Source organism: Gobio gobio (assembly GCF_949357685.1).
Source record: "Gobio gobio genome assembly, chromosome: 17".
NCBI lineage: Eukaryota > Metazoa > Chordata > Actinopteri > Cypriniformes > Gobionidae > Gobio > Gobio gobio.
Window position 1 is genome coordinate 16,010,437 of NC_137110.1, and position 17,453 is coordinate 16,027,889.

The following is a 17,453-nucleotide window of genomic DNA, read 5'->3' on the forward strand; positions in this document are numbered from 1 at the left end:
TTAGATATAAAACACCCTGTGAGCTATCTCAAATGTCTCAAGTGGCATTAATTATTCATTGTCAGGTGGTAATTGAAAATTTAGCCTTCATTAGGATTTAGGAACGTACTTGCATACTTAGAGTTTAACACCATTTCCCCTACGAGAGTTACTCGATATGCAGGCGGCACAGAATTAGTGCTTTAACTTGTACATTGCACAACAAATGTGTTTACTTGAAGTATTGTGCTGTGTTATGTAAAGGGTTATATAAATTCTGTCTGCACTTAGCAGCTTTTGTTTGGCTGGTTGGATAACAGTGACAGACGCCTGATTTTAACTGTCATCTCAACCAAAATGCCTGAGAAAGGCAACCCATATAAACGACAACAGTTCGGAGTTGCGAAACTATTGTGTGCGTTATGTTAATGTGTAGCCTTTTGTTGAGGAATATTCTTCAAAGAGACACAGACACTAATCATTCTTGTAGCTAATCTCCACAGACACAATGTACATCTCGGGCTATGGATATTATCCTTTACATGTAAGCACCTTGAGTGAATCCTGTACAAAGGCATGAATTCTGGATTAATATAGTCAGAGGGTTATTATCACAAAATAGCCCCTGACGTTGAGTCTGGTATCACCCTGAGATGGTTTATTTTGTTGCAAAGACCGGCTGACTGTACATTATCCCACTTATTGCATGGACGGACATGAAATATTGATTTGAGTCGAAATGATTTTATTAGGTGAGATGAAAGAGAGTGTCTAGGAGCTCTGAACTCTGTAAATGACTGCACATTGACCCACTTTTTACACGGTTACTTGAAAAATTAATAAGTGGAGATTAAATATTGCTTTGAATTTAAATTATTGTTTGAATTTACATATAGAGACTGGAGAGAAAACACCAGTACAGCTATAGATGAACGGTCATTTATACAGCCATTATTCAGCAACAACAACCACAAAAGTAATTTGCTATTTCCTGATATTTTACTCTCTTTCTTTCACCTCATATTCTTCATTCTGTGTCTCTTTTTTGACATTTACTTTCTGCCATGTCCATTAAGGTTTATTTGATGGCGTTAGTAGTACCAATATACTGTATATTAAGCGCTTCCAGTGCTGCAATACAGCCTTTGGGCTCTCGTGCCACGCAGGCCAGCTTCACCTCAAAAGATTATATACTGTAGACCAAAGATTACTGTGGGAGGATTCAACCTTGTAAAGGTCCCCAATGGTGAATCATTTTTTTTGTTCAGATTAATCCAATATATCTCTTCCCAGAGAGTTTTGGGAGAGAACTAAGCTAAAGCATAGGTCAGCAATGGAGGATGGTCTACAAAATAACTTTTTGAAATATAGGTCTATTTAAAGGACAGGCAGTACTAGACACTAAACATACATGCATTTTAACAACCAAACCTTACAGTCACAAACATCATTTGCTGAGCTAATGGCTAAAAATGATGCTATCTTATGTTTATTGAGTATCACTTTAGGGCAGCAAAGGCTCATAATCTCAGTGTAAAGAAAGACAGGCTTTAGGGACAGGTTGAAAGGTGTGGGTGTTTGTAGGAAAGGAGAGAGTGTTATTTTTATGTTATTTCTTTGCATAAATGGAGTTTATATTACACATGCTATTCTGGGGGTAAAAAGTCTTTCTATATGGAATTATCAATGTTAATGAAATGCCACTGTTGGAAGATATCCTTGTTGATTGTATTTCCCGAATGTACTCAATTTTAGAGAAGCGAAAGACTATCATCATTATTTTAATTTAACTGAATTTTTATTAATTTATCCATTTAATTTTTGCAGATTGTCACATTTTAGGAGTGCTACTTCGTATTAGTATAGAAAGAGACTAATTCAGTTACTTCACATTGTCATTGATTTTCAATGCTGAAAGGCCTTGAATTTGACATTAAAAGCAAGAGTAGATTGTACATGAGATGCACACAAACAAAATGAAAACCCCGACATTTGATATATGACTCATTTAGTATTTAGATTAAAATAAGCTACAAAAAAAACAACATTCTTTACCACAAATACAGATAAAACCACACACACATATGCTGGTTTTACTGTATTAATGAGGACATCTCATCATATTTGTATAGTGAAATCCCCCAAAATGTCCCCCCTATTAAGTAGCTAAACCTGAATAAGCACGCATGCATTCAGCCAAGCCAATTTCACTGAACAATTTAATTTAACTGGAAAGTGTTTCAGTCATGTGTGAGTAAGAAGGTGATTCTTCAGGCTATTCACTCTGTAGGCTGTGGTGACCCTGTCTTAATGAAGAGCTACATTTGTCTCAACCCTTGACCTATGAGAAATATTTTGTCCTACGTTTGCTAGACCATGTCACTTCCTTTGCTTCATTAAACACTGTGTCTCTTGACTATTTTGTGAACTTCTCACGAAAAATCTCATTAATTTACTACACGCGCGTACAAACATTAATTAATTCTTGATTCTAAAGTGAATTTGGAGTATCCTAAATGGGTGGCCGAATACACAAGGTTAGTCATTTGCATAAAACATGCCCAAACCATCTCCATATGAGGGCTTTCCACACACCCTTTCCTTTACAGCCTTTCATCGCTCTCGCCAGATCCTCGAGCAATGCCAAGGGTTTCATTCTCAAAACCAGTTCAAACACGATAAGCACCTTTTTATTAAAAACCCGTATTACAGACCTCTCATAAACCACCTGGACATACGCATAAATCTGCATTATTTAGAGAAACCTTGCTGCTGAAGCCAAGGCAGCTTTTCTTACTCTTTCACTGTATATGATGCAATATATTTAAGATTAAATTAAATTGTATTATTTATTGTAATATAATATAATGTAATTAATATAATTATGTTAAGATTAAATACACCGCACAGAGAAAGTGCTTTTTGCATATACGTATGGTTTCAGTTGTTCCCATATTTCTGTTGTACATTTACAATTTATAGTACAAAGGTTTTGGTGAATCAAGATTTGCTTGTGAATTCAGATTTCACGCACATAATTGTGAGTATGCATGCTTAGCGAATGAGACCCACTGTATGTCCCCACTATATAGTAGGTGAAAAACGTGTCAAAATAAGTATGTATTCACAGTACTCATAAAAGAGTAGACAAATAGTACCCAGATGACCTACTTCTTCTGGCGAGATTCTGAAGTGTGCATATGATGGACACTTTACTATCCCATGAAGGCATTGGAGAGGATTTGTGAATGGCAGTGAAGCAACGTAACTGACGCTGGTAGGTCACAGTGTAATGACAACATGGCGAATGTAGTACGTCCAGATTACATTCATACTATATAGAACATACTTTTTTCGCAGCCGTGAAGTAATTACTAAGTAATTCATTCAAAATAAGTACCTACTCAAAAGAGTATGCGATTTCGGACACATCCAGTATGTCAAAAAAGTAAGTATAATACCTCCCAAAGTGCTCTGGGTATAATATAAACACACTAAATACATATTTTCCTTATCCACGTTGTCCATTATATCTGTCATTCTACCATGATTTTTATCATTACCACCATTAATTCTAAATTCAATCCATAGTATTGGACTTGACAAAGTTTATAGTTTCCAACCTTAAACAAGTTTAGAGCTTACACTGTAAGAAATGATTCTGTGGTCATGTAGATTTGAATTAATGTTTTTGGTTAAAATGTATTCAATATAATAGTGTTTATGATTTTGAGGCAAATATTTAATTAAATTTCAAATAAAAATGGTTGGAATAAAATCTACCCATTGTAGTTAAATAAAACTTAAGCATTATATTTACCTAATCCCAAATGGAGAGAATATTGAGTGAATTCAAATTAATGTAATCGGGCAAATTTAAATTGAAAAGCACTTCCTGTGAAAGTGCGCCTTTTTTTTTTTTTAAAGTCAGCTGGCCTATCAGACATTTCAAGAGAGTAACGTTAGGCTACAGACAGTGAATGTTCGTTTTCTTCTACATTGCTCATCTTGCTAAATTTAACTGGTTGACTTAGGTAAGAAAACTTATTTTGTTATCACTGGGCTAGTAAGAAGAACGCATGTACCCACTGAGCAAAGGCGTACGTTGAAAAGACGTCCACTGAGGAGCCAGAATGAAAGTTTTTATGACGTCTGTTTTTGATGTGTTCTGCACGTCCGATATAGACGCTCATGGAACCTCAAGGTTAAAAACTAGTTCAAATTATGGACATATTTTCCATTTGTAATTGCAAAGCAACTCACAGACAGTGTGTGTTTGTCCAGAAATCATGAAATAAAAGAAACTTAGCTCACACCTTTAGACACTTTAGACAACTTATCATCTGTAATTCACACATCTTTGGATCGTGAGAGAATCGTGGGATTCAATCCAGGATCTTCTTGCTGTGAGGAGACAGTGTTTCCCACTGAGACACTGGAGCTGCCCTTAATCACAGACATAAGACACACTTTGACTATTTCTGTCAGGCGTCTACAGAAGCTCTTACTGAGAATTAACAGAGCTTTAGATGTTGATGTTTATGGTTAATTTGAAGTCACCATTGTGGTGGGAAGCGTTTGCTTTAGTTGGGCTCTTGGTCCCTGTACTTGAGTTAGCTTTTCTTTGGCTGCTGTAACTGTGTGTGTTTGAAACACAATAGTTATGGCTGAGAAAGCAAAGATAAAGTGACTTCAGGTGTTGTCAGCGCCTTGTTGATGACTAAATCATCAGAAGTCTATAATCTGAGTGCTTTTGAGTTTTATGTTCTTGTTTGGCAAACAATAATTTGTTTATATACAATAACCTTGTGAATCCACTGTATCGGGACTAATAGCAATAAAATAATCACTTATCCTGAAAGATGATAAAACAGCATGTGCACATTGTTTTGAGAAACTATTTTACATAGTCACACAGAGATCAAGATTTTGCATATGATTCACAACAACGGTGACAATCATAACAAAAAAAACTTAATGCTGCAATGCATGATGGGTAGCTTCAAAGTACAAAACTCATGCTTGATTGTCACCGTTGTTGTGAATCATATGCAAAATCTTGATGTCTGTGTGTGACTATGAGAAATATTTTCTCAAAACAATGTGCACCAATGTGCATTAATTTTTATTAGTACTATTTACACATTAGGGAGTTTATCTTTTTCAAATCAACTCAATATTTTTGTTTAGGTTATAATTAATTGTGTACCGTTTTCTATTCAAATCTACTAATATTAAATGTATAACTATTAAGGGTCTCATTTAATTAATATTTACTCAATACCAAACCTTGTGAAATTTAATTAATAATATTGCTTGTAATCTGTTGCCTCATTTTTATTGAGTAGATATGGTGTATTTTTCTTACAGTGTATGCAGGACCAGCTGATGTCCACTAAATTCAATCCAATTAAATCCACTTACAATCACCACCCATGATTAGTACCAATACTGTCTTCACACTCATTAGCTTCATCTCACCACCTGAACCTGCACCGCGCTTCAAACACCATATAGGAGAACTGACATTGTTGATATCTAACCCTTAAAAAAGTCTCCAGTTTCTCATAAAGTCTAACATTTCACACATAGTTTGTAAAGATTTATACCATAAATGCATAATAATGACGGCAGCAGTAATGGAGATAAAGGGAAAGGGAGATAACAGAATACAAGCATGATGACACTGAAAATATGAAAATATTGAAATAGCTTGTAGAGGAAGTAGCACTATAGCAACATACAAAAAAAAGATAGTTTAGCAACGAGGAATTTACAGAGATTGATACCTTTCTATAAAAACACTGGTCCTTGCAATGGAATGCAGTGATCTTTTTGTATGTATATATATACACCGATCAGGCATAACATTATGACCTAATATTCTAATATCCTAATATTGGGTTGGTCCTGCTTTTGCTGCTGAAACAGCCCTGACCCGTCAAGGCATGGACTCTACTAGACCTTTGAAGGTGTGGTGTGGTATCTGGCACCAAGATGTTAGCAGCGGATCCTTTAAGTCCTGTAAGTTGAGGTGGGGCCTCCATGGATCGGACTTGTTTGTTCAGCACATCACACAGATGCTCGATTGGATTGAGATCTGGGGAATTTGGAGGTCAAGTCAACACCTCAAACTCATTGTTGGGCTCCTCAAACCATTCCTCAACCATTGTTGCTTTGTGGCAGGGCGCATTATCCTTCTGAAATAAGGCACAGCCACCATGGAATACTGTTTCCATGAAAGGGTGTACATGGCCTGCAACAATAATTAGGTAGGTGGTACATGTCAAATTAACATCCTCATGGATGGCAGGACCCAAGTTTCCCTGCAGAACATTGCCCAAAGCACCACACTGCCTCCGCCGGCTTTCCTTTTTCCCATAGTGCATCCTGGTGCCATGTGTTCCCCATGTAAGCGACACATGCGCAACCGGCCATCCACGTGATATAAAAGAAAACATGATTCATCAGACCAGGCCACCTTCTTCCATTGCTCCATGGTCCAGTTCTGATGCTCACATGCCCACTGCTGGCGGTTTTGGCGGTGGTCAGCATGGGTACCCTGACTAGTCTGCGGCTATGCAGCCCCATACACAACAAACTGCGATGCACTGTGTATTCTGACACCTTTCTATCAGAACCAGCATTAACTTCTTGAGCAATTTGAGCTACAGTAGCTCGTCTGTTTGATCTGACCATGCGGGCAAGCCTTCGCTCCCCACATGCATCAATGAGCCTTGGCCTGCCCATGACCCTGTCGCCGGTACACCACTGTTCCTTCCATGGACCACTTTTGATATAAATATACACTCACCTAAAGGATTATTAGGAACACCATACTAATACTGTGTTTGACCCCCTTTCGCCTTCAGAACTGCCTTAATTCTATGTGGCATTGATTCAACAAGGTGCTGAAAGCATTCTTTAGAAATGTTGGCCCATATTGATAGGATAGCATCTTGCGATTGATGGAGATTTGTGGGATGCACATCCAGGGCACGAAGCTCCCGTTCCACCACATCCCAAAGATGCTCTATTGGGTAGAGATCTGGTGACTGTGGGAGGGTCATTTTAGTACAGTGAACTCATTGTCATGTTCAAGAAACCAATTTGAAATGATTCAAGCTTTGTGACATGGTGCATTATCCTGATGGAAGTAGCCATCAGAGGATGGGTACATGGTGGTCATAAAGGGATGGACATGGTCAGAAACAATGCTCAGGTAGGCCGTGGCATTTAAACGATGCCCAATTGGCACTTAGAGGCCTAAAGTGTGCCAAGAAAACATCCCCCACACCATTAGACCACCAGCCTGCACAGTGGTAACAAGGTATGATGGAGCCATGTTCTCATTCTGTTTACGCCAAATTCTGACTCTACCATCTGAATGGCTCAACAGAAATCGAGACTCATCAGACCAGGCAACATTTTTCCAGTCTTCAACTGTCCAATTTTGGTGAGCTTGTGCAAATTTTAGCCTCTTTTTCCTATTTGTAGTGGAGATGAGTGGTACCCGGTGGGGTCTTCTGCTGTTGTAGCCCATCCGCCTCAAGGTTGTGCGTGTTGTGGCTTCACAAATGCTTTACTGCATACCTTGGTTGTAACGAGTGGTTATTTCAGTCAAAGATGCTCTTCTATCAGCTTGAATCAGTCGGCCCATTCTCCCATTCTCTTTCCCTTTTCACATAATTCTTTGTAAACCCTAGAAATGGTTGTGCGTGAAAATCCCAGTAACTGAGCAGATTGTGAAATACTCAGACCGGCCCGTCTGGCACCAACAACCATGCCACGCTCAAAATTCCTTAAATCACCTTTCTTTCCCATTCTGACATTCAGTTTGGAGTTCAGGAGATTGTCTTGACCAGGACCACAGCCCTAAATGCATTGAAGCAACTGCCATGTGATTGGTTGATAAGATAATTGCATTAATGAGAAATTGAACAGGTGTTCCTAATAATCCTTTTGGTGAGTGTATATATATATATATATATATATATATATATATATATATATATATAAATATAAATTGCAGTTATTTAGAATAGAAAATCATGACATGCCAGTATTTTGCACTATAGTTACCTTAATATGCTCTCTATCCAGTTACTCAGTATTAACTTTAAAATCTTATTTTTGCAGGTTCCCTACAGAGTCTTAATAGGTGATGTGGGGTCTTGTCCTCAAGTGGACTGTCTATTCTGAGAAGTGTCTATGAGGATGGCCCAGAAGCTACTTGGCTAAAATGCCTTACATTGAACATTACATTATTATTATTATTTTCACATGCTAATATCTTTTTTTCTGCAACCATCCAATGAAATATGGCAGTTTTTTTGGTAAAAACCCTGAACTGTGTTCGAGTGCTTCCTAAAAGTAGATTTACTGAGAATGTGTTAGTCATGATTTAGACAAAATCGATATAGTCAGAGGAAGAATTTGTTGGGTGTTTTTAAGGGTACGTGTTGGTCTTTGTGTGTGTGTGTGTGTGTGTGTGTGTGTGTGTGTGTGTGTGTGTGTGTGTGTGTGTGTGTGTGTGTGTGTGTGTGTGTGTGTGTGTGTGTGTGTGTGTGTGTGTGTGTGTGTGTGTGTGTGTGTGTGTGTGTGTGTAAATGGTTGGCAGAATAATCCCTCAGTCTAGATGGTTGAAGTCAATCTTAATTGTGATGGAGACATCCGGCATGAGAGTGGCAGGATTAATGCTTTGCTTCAAGATTGAATGTCACGATGAAGGGAGGGGGCGAAAGTGAAAAAATTGAGTGATAAGAAAGTCACTTTAAAGCTGCAGCTATTTTATGTGAAACAATCATCTACTGAACATTTTTTATCACATTGTGTTGAATCTGTTCTTACGTTGATATATATATATATATGCTACTACTAAAATACTATTACTTTAAAATACTAATTGAAAATGTTTATTTGTGGATCAGTATATTAAGAGGAGTGCCTGTTTTTAGATTTAGTGGCCCTAGCTTTTTTGTAAAGGACAAACAATATTTTTTTTAACATATTCAACACTTGAAGTGTTCCATCTTGTTGTCTTCAACTGAGGTGTAGGTGTCTGTAAAAATCTATTTTTTTACCCTGATGGTCTGATCCTATTATTCAACACAGGTGCAGATGATTCAATTTATTACTGCCAGCTTTACACTTGGCAGAGCCAGACAAACATGCTCCCTGTTGATAAAGAAAGCAGATATTTCCCTATGATTGACAGGTGTAGACACTGTACCTCCTTCATCTGAGAAATGAAACTTGTCTGCATGAAAACCGCAATGCAATCAACTGACAATGACTGTACAATCAAGATTGAGTAACACTTATGTAACCTTGTTTAAATACGGTACTAAACAGATTACATTTAATTTGAACTAATCTTCTAGCCACTCGCTGTGTCTGGTTAATCAACCATTATGACTGCATAATTTAACTTTGTGGCAGGTATAACGTGTAAACTACTGTGTGTTTTTTCCAGATGCATACCCTATCTCAGAAGTTGTGTATAAGTGGACGAAAGGCCCTGGCAAATCTGTGGTAGTGGCAGAGGAAGGGTCACGTCTCAACCAATACCATTTGATTGGCCACACGGCTGGTACGGAAGATATTAGCACAAGTAGAGGTAAACCACTTTGTCTGACCCAATCCCATTCATTATAATGAGTGTCAGTTAGTCAATTGGTAAAAGATCTGTGAATTCACAGTTGGGACCAGGGTCCAAAACTTTTTGTAGTAACTCCCTGAATTGAGAAAATATAATGCTCATAAATAATTACATGCCACGAAACTGTATTTTGTATTTTGTATTGTATTGTATTTTTTTTATTTCTTATAATATATAATATATTTTAAATGTATATTTATACACTGTAAAAAAAAAAATCAGGTCTCCAATTGAAACTTTTCTAGTGATGCAATTTAATTCACAGACATTCAATTTGGCCAACTAAAAAAATTAGATGTGATCAGTCACTAGAAAAGTTTCAATTGGAGACCTGATTTTTTTTACAGTGTAGATTTATATATATGTATATATATGTATATTTATAGATTTTTAGATAATATTATTGATTTTATATATATTATAAATGTGTTATTACACATGTATATGTGTTATAACACATAAAATATTTTAAATGTGTAATATATTTTAATATGTTTGAAATGTGTGTGTGTGTATATATATATGTATATATATATATATATATATATATATATATATATATATACAGACAGTTTGAATTCCATGAATTACATTGCCGTTCCTTATAGAGCTGCCCATTGAGATTTTATTTACTCCTTTGCCAGTAAGTCATTTTTTTTCATAGTTCATCTGATCTTGTAACCTGTTGCATCTCATGCATTATTTCCAGGAACAAGACGTGTTGCATCACACCATTTCAGTTTTATTCCTCTGCATTGTGTGACGTCGTCTCTCTTAAATAAAGTGATAGCCCTTCTGTGATTATAGCTTTTTCAAATCAAGCTGGATGACAAATGAGTGATGAGGATTCAGTACACCTCCCACTCATGGCCAGCTGTCTCTAGGACCAGCAGAGAGTACAGGAAGAGATGAAGATGAAAGAGCGAGAGAGAGGGAGGGGAAAAAACAACACTTATCCTGAGCCATTGGGTCTGGAGGGTTAATCCTCGTGCCTCCCCATCAGTTGTGCTTTTACCATGTGACGTCGGTCAGCCGCCATTGGCTCAAGCCGGCAAGAGACACGTGGGAGCCGAACGAGGGGGAGAAAGGGGCCTAGGCGGCATCTGCTTAATTCGGTTATGTAAAGAGGACTGGTAATACACTCATATCATTGCTGCCTCTAGCTTTGTAATCATTAAGCATGGGGGTAGGAGTCGGGGGCTTCCCCTTGTTCCGCCTTCATGGATGTACATATATGGATAACCGTGCTGAGCTGGCGTCCAGTCATATTCAATAAGACATTATTGTACTTTGATCATGAGCTAGGAAGACACTATCAACAGCGCTGACCATGTCATGTTTTAAACCCTGCTGAGCCATCTCACTGTGATTGATTTACACATCAAAGTTCGCCAGCTGTCATCAGGTAGCCAGAAGCTTTTTTTAGAAACAAGCTCCCAGGCCACGGCCTTCCTTTCTGGGAGATCCTCCCCCCTTCTGATTTTTGTCCTGGCTGACTTGCAGGACAAAGGTCAGCTGGTAATTACTGCAGCTAATCTGAGGTGCAAACCTCTTTACAAAGTCAGAAATAGATCCACCAGGACTTCATATCATGAGCGCAGGGTCATTAGCTCAACTTAGAAAACCCGGTGGAGAAGAAAGAAAGAAAGAAAGAGCAAAGGAGGGAAAAAAAGAGACTTTCTAGAGTCTGCCAAACAGGGGTGAAATTATCTCCGGTGGAAATGTCAACATTCAATCACATGGCCCGCACTGTAAAGACATCCAGATAACCTGTCACCTTTTATTAATAAGAACTTCCATCCAGAAAATAGCACCTGCTCTTCCCAACTGTTTCAAATTGATTTAGAAGCTGACCCCTTCAGATGCTCATCTGTTCCTGTCGACTTTCAATGCTATGTTATTTTTTGTATTTATTTATTTTTAGTGTAGAAAAGCAGACCACTCACCAGTTGACAAGCATGGCAGCGTTGTTCTCCGCTATGAAGGGGAGTTCTCCATAAACACTCCAAAAACTTAGCAGTAAAATCCACCACAGTCGCATGTTTGCAGCTCTCAGAAGATTCCCACCCCGCAGGGCACATCCAAGGTGGAATATCTGAAATGGGGCACTGCCAATTGTGCTTTCTTCCCTGTCATTGAAATAAAGGGGCGAGCGAGCTGAAGGGGATGCGATGAGCCCCTCGTGACGAGGACATCTTTGCCCCCAGGGCCCTCACGATGTTCAAACTTTTTCTTGACTTGCGAGGCTCAACAGCTTGTCGTCCTCTTCATCTGATCCACTTGATCTTTCCCCTCTGATCCTGACTAGATTTTACGCATTCGTTATGTTGTTTTCGCCCTTCTTTTGTTCCCTCACTCTCTTTCTGCGTGCAAAGCAAAAGTATATCCTAAACACGGATGGCCTGGCCTGAAAGAATGGATGGAACTATTGAAAGAGCGAGAGACAGACGAGTGTGTGTGTGTGTGTGTGTGAGAGAGAGAGAAAGAGAGAGAGAGAGAGAGAGAGAGAAGCCTGCAGGATGCAGATTGTGACAAGGGATTAGTGGGACACAAAAATCCGATTTTGCCAGGAGAAAGCAGCAGTCATCAGTGGATTTTCTATAGTTTATCAGACTGTGTGGCTCAAAAGGATTTTTTTTAAAAAAAGCTTCAAATTCAATCTTCGCTTGGTTAACAGGATATATAATGTTTTTTCACTCTGTATTCTCTTTTCTATTCCAGTTAATGATTTACCTCACCACGTTCCAGTGCACAGTGTGACAGACCATAAATGCCACTTTTATTTGAACAATTTGATCCATTCCATTCTGGCGATTTATGCAGTTTATATTCCTTTAAAGTGATTTATTATTGTATGTTGTACTTTTTTATTCAAACAAAGTCAAATAATATTACAGTAACTGTCCACTATTTGGTGCTAATGAGACCATCAACCAGGAAGTCAAAGTGCTTCCCTTTACTCTGTAAGAATACTGCAGTACTGTTGGAAAATTCCATAATCGCATCACCTCCCAATTGTTTTGATTTGTCTCATATTATTATGTCTCTATCTTCCCTTGACTTGTGTCTCACTACCTCTCTCTCTTTTTCTCATTTTCTTTTTAAACCTCTCAGCTGGTTTGCACTTATCCCCCCAAGAGTTTAATCACACTCTATCCCTCCCTCTCTTAGTCCCTTTATTTCTTCTCTTACTTATTTTTCCATCAGTGTTTTCTATTCTCATCCCTTCTCTCATTTCATTCTTCTTTTCATTGTTCCCTCTGCAGGTCAATACACAGTCATGATGGCCCATTTCTACCTGAAGAGGAAGATCGGTTACTTTGTGATTCAGACTTACATGCCCTGCTTCATGACTGTCATTCTGTCCCAAGTCTCATTCTGGCTCAACCGTGAATCTGTCCCTGCCAGGACTGTCTTCGGTTAGTGCTTCCTAATTTTTTGTTTGTTTGTTGGTAATTCTGATTTTATACAGGAAGTCTTTAAAAAAGCTGCTTTTTTTATTCCACATGAATCGGGTCGTTCCCTCATGGAAGCTGCTACATTGAGATCACATTTTTTTATCTTTTTAGGAGAAGAAATTTAGGACTTCAACTTAATTATTTCAGTTAGTTGCCAAGATAACATTTATAATTTTCATTCATATATATATATACACCGATCAGGCATAATATGACCTATAGCATATGTAATATTGTGTTGGTTCCCCTTTTGCTGCCAAAACAGCCCTGACCCGTCGTGGCATGGACTGCACTAGACCCCTGACGGTGCGCTGTGGTATCTGGCACCAAGTGCCAGATCGGACTTTTTTGTTCAGCACATCACACAGATGCTCGATTGGATTGAGATCTGTGGAATTTGGAGGCCAAGTCAACACCTCAAACTCGTTGTTGTGCTCCTCAAACCATTCCTCAACCATTTTTGCTTTGTGGCAGGGCGCATTATCCTGCTGAAAGAGGCCACAGCCACCAGGGAATTCCGTTTCCATGAAAGGGTGTACATGGCCTGCAACAATGCTTAAGTAGGTTATACGTGTCAAAGTAACATCCACATGGTTGGCAGGACCCAAGGTTTCCCAGCAGAACATTGCCCAAAGCATCCCACTGCCTCCGCCGGCTGGCCTTCATCCCATAGTGGTGAACCTGAGCTGCCTTTTTTCCTGAGCGGCGCTCAGGAACCGCCGGCTGGCCTTCATCCCATAGTGCATCCTGGTGCCATGTGTCCCCCAGGCCACCTTCTTCCATCGCTCCGTGGTCCAGTGCTGATGCTTACGTGCCCACTGTTGGTGCTTTTGGAGGTGGACAGGTCAGCATGCGCACCCTGACTAGTCTGCGGCTATGCAGCCCCATACACAACAAAATGCGATGCATTGTGTATTCTGACACCTTTCTATCAGAACCAGCATTAACTTATTGAGCAATTTGAGCTACAGTAGCTCGTCTGTTTGATCGGACCACACAGGCCAGCCTTCGCTCCCAGCGTGCATCAATGAGCCTTGGCGCCCATGACCCTGTCGCCGGTTCACCACAGTTCCTTCCTTGGACCACTTTTGATAGATACTGACCACTGCAGACCAGGAACACCCACAAGAGCTGCAGTTTTGGAGATGCTCTGACCCAGTCGTTTAGCCATCACAATTTGGCCCTTGTCAAACTCGCTCAAATCCTTACGCTTGCCCATTTTTCCTGCTTCTAACACATCAACTTTGAGGACAAAATGTTCACTTGCTTTCTAATATATCCCACCCACTAACAGGTGCCGTGATGAAGAGATTGTAACACAGTTCGTAGTCATGTTAAGAAGGAGGTGGGAACCCGCTAACGTTTAACAAACTTTAATAAATAAATAAACAAACTGAAAGTAAAAAAGGCAGCTCAGGTGATTGGCTTTAAAAGAATATGCTAACGTTAATGCTAATGCTTGTGCTTGTGCTAATAGCTTTCAATTTTTTTTGTTTGATAATTCAGATTTTTTTTCAAAATAAAACTTTTATTTGACATGGACCGGGCCTCCATCTAATGAGTGAATCCAAAATTATCCTTATAGTATTCATATTTTATGTGATTTCTTAAAAAAATTATGCTAACAGATTTTTTCCAGTGATTATAAATCTCTCATAAAAACACACTGATTGCACCTTTAAAAACTCATTATAGTGTACTTCATAGTATCAGATATTCGCTCCCTTTTATATATTCCCTTTTCATTCACCTAGCATGTATGGATTCTTAGCTGTTGCTCCTTTTGGCCATCAGTTAGTGTTTTGCTTTATACATCGATAATTCTCATCAAAATGGAAATCAGAATTGACTGATACAATCAGAGGGAATGAAGAACTAATCCACTCAGATGACTGTTTCTGAATTCAAACCGCCATTCCAATTTAATTCTGAGGCCTTGAATTGTATCTTGGCAATAATCAGCAATAATAAGCAAGCAGACAGTCCACAAGGAATATGTGCCCACGCAAACAACATCTCTATGACTGGCCAACAAAGGATACATCAAAACATAACGCTTTCTCACACACATACATATACAAATATCCATGAACAGAGGCTCAAAGACCCGCTCGCTGATATCGCACATGTGACAGTATTTTATTTGCATAGCCCGAGGCTGAGAAATCCCGGAGCCGTATGCCTAAGAGACTGTAGTACCACAGCTATTTATGTCTAAAAGTCTCTGGGTCTGCTGCCTGGGGCGATCTGCAGATCACCCTCTGACAGGGACAGAACACCTCCGCTCCTTCAGCAAATCTCCAGAACTATTCACAGGTGCTTTGCATAAACAATTATTAATGATACTGTCCCTCTAAGGGCATGTTAGATATTAAAAACAGTTATATTTGAACTGCACTGATGCTGTGTTTGACCCTTAATTGTTACCTTTTCCTAAAAAAAAAAAATTATTTGATAGAATAAACCACATTTCTGGGAATGAAATGATTTTAATGTCAGTATTTCCAGCTGGTTCGCTTTGTTTTGTTGTTAAGATGAGTTTATGATTCATGAACCAATATTTTATTCATGCAAAGTATTTTAAATATTAAAAGAATTATGTTCCCTGCTCACTGGTAGCGGCATTCACAAAATGACTGAAATTGTTTTGATGGATTACTGCGATCATTTTCTGCACACAAAACATTTTATTTTAAAAGCATTATATATGCATTGCATGAAGAAGTTATAGTTTTACATACATTTAAAACATAAATTATAGTCTAACACATATATTTTTAAAGAAATACCCTTTTTTTAAATTAAGATTTATGGTGTCTTACAAAGATGCAAACTTTAAGGATTTAGATTATATTATGTTATAGTTTTGATTTACACTACTGTTCAAAAGTTTGGAATAATTTCGATTTTTTTTATGTTTTTGAAGGAAGTCTCATATGTTCATCAAAGCTGCATTTACTTGATCAAAAACACAGTAAATACAGTAGTATTGTAAAATATATTATTACAATCTAAAACAACCGTTTTCTTTTTGCTTATTATGTTTCTATTTCTGTGATGGCAAAGATGAATTTTCAGCAGCAATTACTTCACAGGACTTTTCAGAAATAACTCTAATATGCTGATTTGGGGCTTAGTCAAAGAAATCTTTTGTAACATTAAATATCTATAAATGTAATATTAAATGTCTATACATTTAATGCATCCTTGGTGAATTAATTAATTAATTTAAATGTTTTTATCTCAATTGTATTATATCATGGATTTCTTTAAAATGTTAAGCATGTTTTTACATTGATTTTAATGAGAAATGTTTTTTGAGCACCAAATCAGCATGTTAGAATGATTTCTGAAGGATTATGTAACAATGAAAATTCAGCTTTGTCATCACAGGAATAAATTCGATTTTTGAAATATATTGAAATAGAAATTTCATTTTAAATTGTGACAATATTTCACAGTATTACTGTTTTTACTGTGTTCTTGATCATATAAATGCAGCCTCTGAGTGCATAAGACAGTTCTTGTAAAAAACGTAATTGTTCCGAACTTTTGACCAGTAGCAAATTTATTTATTTTGCTTTAGAGATCTTTTATTGTATAATATGCTTAATATCTGTGTTTGATCATCCACAGGTGTGACCACAGTGTTGACCATGACCACCCTCAGCATCAGCGCCCGCAACTCTCTTCCCAAAGTGGCGTACGCCACCGCCATGGATTGGTTCATTGCCGTTTGCTATGCCTTCGTGTTTTCAGCGCTTATCGAGTTTGCCACAGTCAACTACTTTACTAAACGCAGCTGGGCATGGGATGGAAAGAAGGCCCTGGAAGCTCAGCAACCTAAAGTAAGTTAGTATGTTTTTGAGTGTGTATGTGATGTTCATCTCTCAGAAAGAGTCTTTATTGAGTGCAGTTGCATAACATGACAGTTCAGTTCTGTTTGATGTGAAGGTTACAATACATTGCATCCCTCGAAACGGTTATATAATGTGCTTTTTCTAATTGTTTTGAGACACCTGAACAGCTTGAGAGTGCTCAGTCACAACATTTGAAAGGGTGACACTAACTCATGTCAACGGCTTTATTAGATGTGCTGCATTTGTGTTAGCTGCTGATTGATGTCACATTTAGAAATTCTACAGGATCAATTTTTAGCCTTTACCCAGAATGCCCTTCAGACCAGACACTTCATTGAAATTTCTCAGAGCTGCTTGTTTGATGTACATGTAAATGCCAGGTTTCTCCTTATGCAAGATCCATTTTCACCCAGGTGGTAATTTTTCATTCGCACTGGACAAACAGAATTCAAAAAGCGGTCAGTGCACATGTCACTGTGGTGAGTGTGTTAGTAA

General features: G+C 38.2%; 2 protein-coding genes across 4 annotated transcripts in view; one reads left to right on the forward strand and one right to left on the reverse strand.

Moving 5' to 3' along the window:
* The window catches only part of gabrb3 (gamma-aminobutyric acid type A receptor subunit beta3), a gene marked incomplete at its 5' end in the record, with an annotated part of 94,656 nt that extends 82,483 nt beyond the window's left edge, over positions 1-12,173 (reverse strand). For all 3 annotated transcript variants that reach the window (XM_079840547.1, XM_079840546.1, XM_079840545.1), the window contains one exon: positions 11,587-12,173. In XM_079840547.1, coding sequence (XP_079696673.1) covers positions 11,587-11,681 — 95 coding nt within the window. The remainder of the gene's footprint in view (positions 1-11,586) is intronic.
* The window catches only part of gabra5 (gamma-aminobutyric acid type A receptor subunit alpha5), a gene marked incomplete at its 5' end in the record, with an annotated part of 45,356 nt that overhangs the window by 20,985 nt on the left and 6,918 nt on the right, over positions 1-17,453 (forward strand). Inside the window, 3 exons of the mRNA XM_079840549.1 lie at positions 9,455-9,598; positions 12,907-13,059; positions 16,735-16,946. Of these exons, the coding sequence (XP_079696675.1) occupies positions 9,455-9,598; positions 12,907-13,059; positions 16,735-16,946 (509 nt within the window). The remainder of the gene's footprint in view (positions 1-9,454; positions 9,599-12,906; positions 13,060-16,734; positions 16,947-17,453) is intronic.